This window comes from Notothenia coriiceps, unplaced genomic scaffold (genome assembly GCF_000735185.1).
Source record: "Notothenia coriiceps isolate Sejong01 unplaced genomic scaffold, NC01 NC01_scaffold00025309, whole genome shotgun sequence".
Lineage (NCBI taxonomy): Eukaryota > Metazoa > Chordata > Actinopteri > Perciformes > Nototheniidae > Notothenia > Notothenia coriiceps.
This window is the reverse complement of record NW_011358010.1, coordinates 1-5492: the sequence shown is the minus strand read 5'-3', so window position 1 is coordinate 5492 and position 5492 is coordinate 1. Positions and strand designations below refer to the sequence as shown.

At 38.2% G+C, this 5492-nt stretch overlaps 2 protein-coding genes across 2 annotated transcripts; one reads left to right on the top strand and one right to left on the bottom strand.

Moving 5' to 3' along the window:
• Positions 1 to 261: 261 nt before the first annotated feature.
• Positions 262 to 3413, top strand: ndufb7 (NADH:ubiquinone oxidoreductase subunit B7). Its single transcript, XM_010783510.1, has 4 exons — positions 262 to 367; positions 458 to 590; positions 2272 to 2440; positions 3257 to 3413. The coding sequence occupies exons 2-4, from the start codon at positions 479 to 481 to the stop codon at positions 3342 to 3344; spliced, it is 369 nt and encodes a 122-aa protein (XP_010781812.1). The 5' UTR covers positions 262 to 367; positions 458 to 478; the 3' UTR covers positions 3345 to 3413.
• A 928-nt stretch (positions 3414 to 4341) lies between these two features.
• Positions 4342 to 5449, bottom strand: LOC104956071 (very-long-chain enoyl-CoA reductase-like; the record flags this gene model as incomplete). The annotated part of the gene is made up of 3 exons (XM_010783511.1): positions 4342 to 4973; positions 5178 to 5266; positions 5395 to 5449. Coding segments are annotated over 3 exons (318 nt in total), but the record flags the coding sequence as incomplete, so codon positions are not given.
• Positions 5450 to 5492: the final 43 nt, after the last annotated feature.

Sequence of the window (5492 nt, the reverse complement as noted above, 5' to 3'; positions counted from 1 at the left end):
AAAATACGATATAAAAATGTAGGCTACGGTTCTTTTACTAGATATGCGTAATTTAGATATGGTACAAAATATATATGGACAAAGTTTTGGGGGAAAAACTTACAACATTTCAAAACGGTTCCAGCCTGACTTTGCATCAATTCAGTAGAATGGCCCATATAAAAAACAAGGCAGTTGTATAATATGATATAGTTCATATTTATTCTATTTAGATGTTGCATTAGTAGTGAACACCTTAGAAAACAAGTTTCTAACATCACCAGCCCCCTGCCAGCGGAACCTTTGTCACTCGGCTAGAGGGGAAGTGTTTCTGGGAGGGACCGCTCCGCTGTTTAATTCCGGTGAAAGGCGGAGGTGGCTTGTGGAGGTGACCGAATGGCAGACAGCTGAATAATTTTGGAAATAAAATATTAACGCTGAGCAGAAGTAAACTAAATATCAATTTTGTTGTTGACAGTGTATAATCATCGTTGTTGCCATGGGAGCTCACCTGGTGAGACGGTATGTCACCGAGACGGACACCGAGCCGGACCCGACCAAGAAGTACGAGTTCGACCCCCAGTTCGGCTTTGAAGAGAGGGAAGCGAGAGGTTTGTCACATTAATGCACCATACAGTGTGTTTATAAACACCTGGAGAGAAACAGAGTCCATTGCCCTCGTATCTCGGCTCGTCTTACGTTAGCCGAGCTAGGGTCGAGCTAATGACAGCATTAGCTTTAGGCTAACTGAGGTGCTCAGTGTCAAACTGCTGCAGATCTGTGCTCACTTTGTGCTGCTTTCCACCATAGGCTCCTGTTTTACATGCATTATATCGATATTATAGTTTTATTCTTACATTCTGTAACTGTTATAATCTCAAATATTGGGATATTTGTATATGCTATCCCTTATTTCAAATATTTAGTGACATACCTGTCTTGATGAATGTTTATTTATACATTGTCAGTGACCATAAATATTTTTTAAGAAACCACAAAGGAGCAAAAAGCATTTAACATGAAGAATGACTGACCTAAACAATACACAAATCCAAAAACACGTCAACACAATTTAGGAGAAACTACAAAGAAACTCCCACAATAAAAGACAACAGTTAAATCATTGAAGAATTCACTATAAACACGTTACACTGTTCATTAAAAGCCCTAACCTGAATTCTATATTGATATTTACAGATTGGCTGTTGCGGTAAACCAGGGGCAAAATCACTGTTATCTGAGAACAAAAATACATATATAGAACGTAGCTCATATGATGCAGCTTCTGTTGTTTTTAAAAGTCACACATAATCAAGAATATTTCAATATTCATATTATATGTTTATACTAAATTGGCAGTGAACTCTATCTGTTCTATCTATCTATCTATCTGCAAAGTAAGGTGTATATAAGAACTACATTGATGGCTTTTGCAGATGCATACACAATTGTAATTCTTTAAATAAAAACTGATTGAGATGATATATCTTAAGCAAAAATGTTCAGAAAGTTAGTGTAAGTGAACCTGACTTAAAAAAAGTCTCCTTTTACATAGACCATTTACAATCTAGATTGAGTATGTTTTATTGAAATGGCACTGTGGCATGAATGTGTTTTAATAGTGTCTTGTATTTGTAAATGAGGGTTCTAAAAAAACTTCAGTATAATAATTCAAATCTCTGTATCTCTGTAATTGGACCACCCTTAAAGGTCACCTATTGTGCAAAATCCACTTTTTCATGTCTTTTCTACATCAACATGTGTCCCCTCTGTGTAAAGAGATTCTGAAAGTCTCAGGAAAAAATATTCTGTCTCTTTTTGTCCTGATCCATTTATATAAAAATCTGTCTGACAATGAGCTGATCAGACTTTGGCCACTTTATGATGTCATAATGATGTTTTGGCTTGTGTAACCATTAGCCAATAACCAACCAAGGTAACACCCGCCCCCCACCTTATCACCTGAATCTCCTCCTAGAGCACCATTGTGTTCTTTTTAACCAAATATCTTTCAGAGGGGCGTGGGGAGTGCTCCTTATTTTCATCTAAAGTAACAGACAGAGAATCAGCACTTTTGAAACAGGGCTGAAACAGAGGGGATTATGGGATGCTGCAATGATCTGTTTTGTGTTTGGAGCCAAACAGATCAGAGACATGTTTTGTATACATCTGAGAATATATTGATGAAAAACAGTATAATAGCAGACCTTTAAGACTCCCAAAGTAAATGATATAGTAACATCAGGTGCTTGAATTGTAAGATGACCATGAAAATGTGTTTACCTTTGCCAGAGATGGTAGCCACCCAGGATCAGATGAACATGGCCATGCTGCCTCTGGAGCAGAGGGACTACTGTGCCCAGCACCTCCTCAAGCTCATGAAGTGCAAGAGGGACAACTGGCCCAACTTCCTGGCCTGCAAGCATGAGAGACATGACTGGGACTACTGCGAACACCAGGAGTAAGTGCTGACAGCCGAGTAGAATTTTGACATTTAAAAGGTCGGGGTTAGGCGCTCTTAGCAGACGCACAAATATAACCAATGAAACTGGGCCTCTAGGTCTAGTCCTTTAATTCCAAATTTGAAAAATACAATACATTTGTTTTCAGTGATAGCACAGGAAAACCCAAACTAATGAAACTGTCTGTTTTATGGCCTTCATATATACAGCTTTACTTTGTTTCAACAAGGTCGAGTTAGTAGCTGTTATGGTGCTTTAAATGGTATCACACATCTATGCTTCTTTAACAGTTGTCGTGCAATTGTAGCTGTTGACATAGGGCTGCTCGATTATGGCAAAAATCATAATCTCGATTATTTGGGTCAATAATTGTAATTGCGATTATTCAGACTTTGAAAACATCAATTTATTGGAGAAACAATGTGAACAGTATGTTTTTAACAGTTGATTACCCTGAACTTTAAGTATAATTCAACTGAAAAACAAAAAAAATACATAATAAAAAAATAATCGTTTTATTTTCGCGATTTAAAATAAGATTTAATGAGCAGCCCTGTTAACATTTACATTTTTGTGAGCATTATAAGGACTTCTCATCGATATGTGTGATCTTATTAGCTAATTTCCCTTTTTGAAATCACAAACAACTCCATGTTTTTTTTTCAAACTTTCGACAGTTTCCTACTAACAATATTTAATTAAGAGACAAGTGTAGACCTTTTCTAATCTTCAGTTTTGAGGGTAAAACGTAAATCTTGAGATGATATTTACCCACCTTGTCATTAACCCTGCTCTCTGTGGTTTTCTGTCTCCAGCTACGTGATGCGTATGAAGGAGTACGAGAGAGAGAGGAGGCTCCAGCTGAGGAAGAAAAGAATAGCGTCTCAGCCTGAAGCTGCATGATCACAGCTGATGCTTCTTCTCTGTATATATGTGCCGCTGTCCACAATAAACACGATTGTTTAACCTCTACCATCATCTGTCTTATTATTGTTAAAACATACAATAATCCCCTGGATGATGTCACTATGAAGGTGGGTGCGACCTTTATTTACCTAAGAGCGTTTGATGGAGGTTTTGACCTGATTCAGGAAATGGTTTAAATGTCCTCTCCTTTTTGATCTTGTCCAGGATTTGTCCTTCTTTGTACTGTGGTTAGAACCCATGTTTACCAGAACATGAATATCATAACATTTTGATTATGCAAGTAAATATAATTAATGTATTTGTCGGCTAAAGAGAGATTATCCGTCCATTGAACCCAAATAAGACTAAAAATAACCTTGAACACTAGAACTTGGAGAATGATATTGGATGCATTCAGCTGCTTAATGGCCTAAATAAGATGCCTTTTGATTTTCCTGTAAGACCAGTTCTTACATTCTGTAAAATCACGTTACCTTCAAGTTTATTTAAAATTACGTTTTTTCTTCTTGTAACATTTTTTGGTAGGATCTCCAATGTTTGTGCGTACCAGATAATTTACACATCACAACACCTGCCGTATAATGATAAGGGGGTGTTACCTTTCATTAATTATCAAGAGGGATTCTTCATTCAGTACGCCTGGGTACGAGTAGATAACAATTATAAAGGACGTTGCTGTATCTGGAGTGTTATTTTCTTTCCTTCCTAAAATATACATTTAATAAATGTCGAAATGCAAGTCCATCACCATTTTATCATAAAGAAAAATTCTATGACTCGAGGTATTCACGTTTGTTTTGTATTTGGTAACCAAAAATTACTCAGTTGTTCCTATCTGACAATTTCTATTTACATTTGAACCCAAACTAAGCCCATCAAATCTGCAGTGCATTCGTGTAAAAAGCTCAAGGATAACCACACTGGTAAAAATACACAGAGCGGCAACTGAATCACAAACAGAGCAAGACAATCATTAGTTTTACATTTTTTTTATAAATTACTTCAAACATCAACAAAATGACATGCTGTTATGATTTCAAATGTAGATGAATGGATATAAAAACTAAGCCTTTTGACATTTGACTGAATCTCACCGGATGCAGATTCAGCCTCAAAACCACAGAATTAGATGACAGCGTGGTAAGACACTATTTATCGACAGTATGTCATTCAGGATACACTGGCTCGTTTGAAGGTCAAGAACAGCTCTTGGAGACCAAACACACATAAGTCAATTAATCAATCAGAATGGGTTATGGGGAAAAGAAAAAAATAGAGAAAGCGTTGGTGCTTTACATTTTCACTCAATATTACAGGAAGCAAAAGAGGGGGAAAGAAAAAGGGGACATTATTGAAGCTAGTCAGTCTCCTAAGCTCCAGTGTAAAACGGAGAGCCCCCTCTCAGTTAGCGGAGAGCTGAAGTGTTGAACTCTACAGGATGAAGGGCAGGATGGGGGAGCGGAGGGGAGGGTAATCGCGGAACTCCTTCAGGTAGCTGCGGTGCTTCCCTTTGGCCCACACAGTCATCTGGATGAAACCCACCAAGGTGAAGAAGGCCACCGGCAGGCACTGGGTCATCAGTGTGAAGCCCAGCCAGGAGCCCAGCTGCAGAGGAGGAGGAGGAGGAGGAGGATGGTTACACACAGACCCATACCACAAGAGGGCAGCAGTGTATTTAACTCTGTGTTCATTCAAGGGAATACAGAAGGACAACCTAATCCAGTGGATTTATCTCAATTATCAAACAATAAATAATAGTTTGATGCTGAAAAAGGCATCAGTAAGCATTTGAAGAAAAAATGATCTTACCTCGTAGGTGTAGTTGGGGCAGGAGACCAGCACGAAGATCCAGGTGAAGGGGTTCTTGGTGGGATAGGGAATCTTCCTGGTCTTAGAGCCTAGATGAAGGTAGCAACAAAAGGAAATGTCAATCTAATATGACTTTTTATTACATTTTAATAGCATTCTATACCATGACATTTGTAGCTCCGCCAAGTTGAAGTACAGGTGTTACTGTTGTTTGTACCTGGTGGACGGAGGTTCCGCAGAGCGATGTGGATGGAAAAGTTGCCGATCTGACAGAACTAAGAAAGAAAAAATACAATAAATAAAAGAGAAAACCAT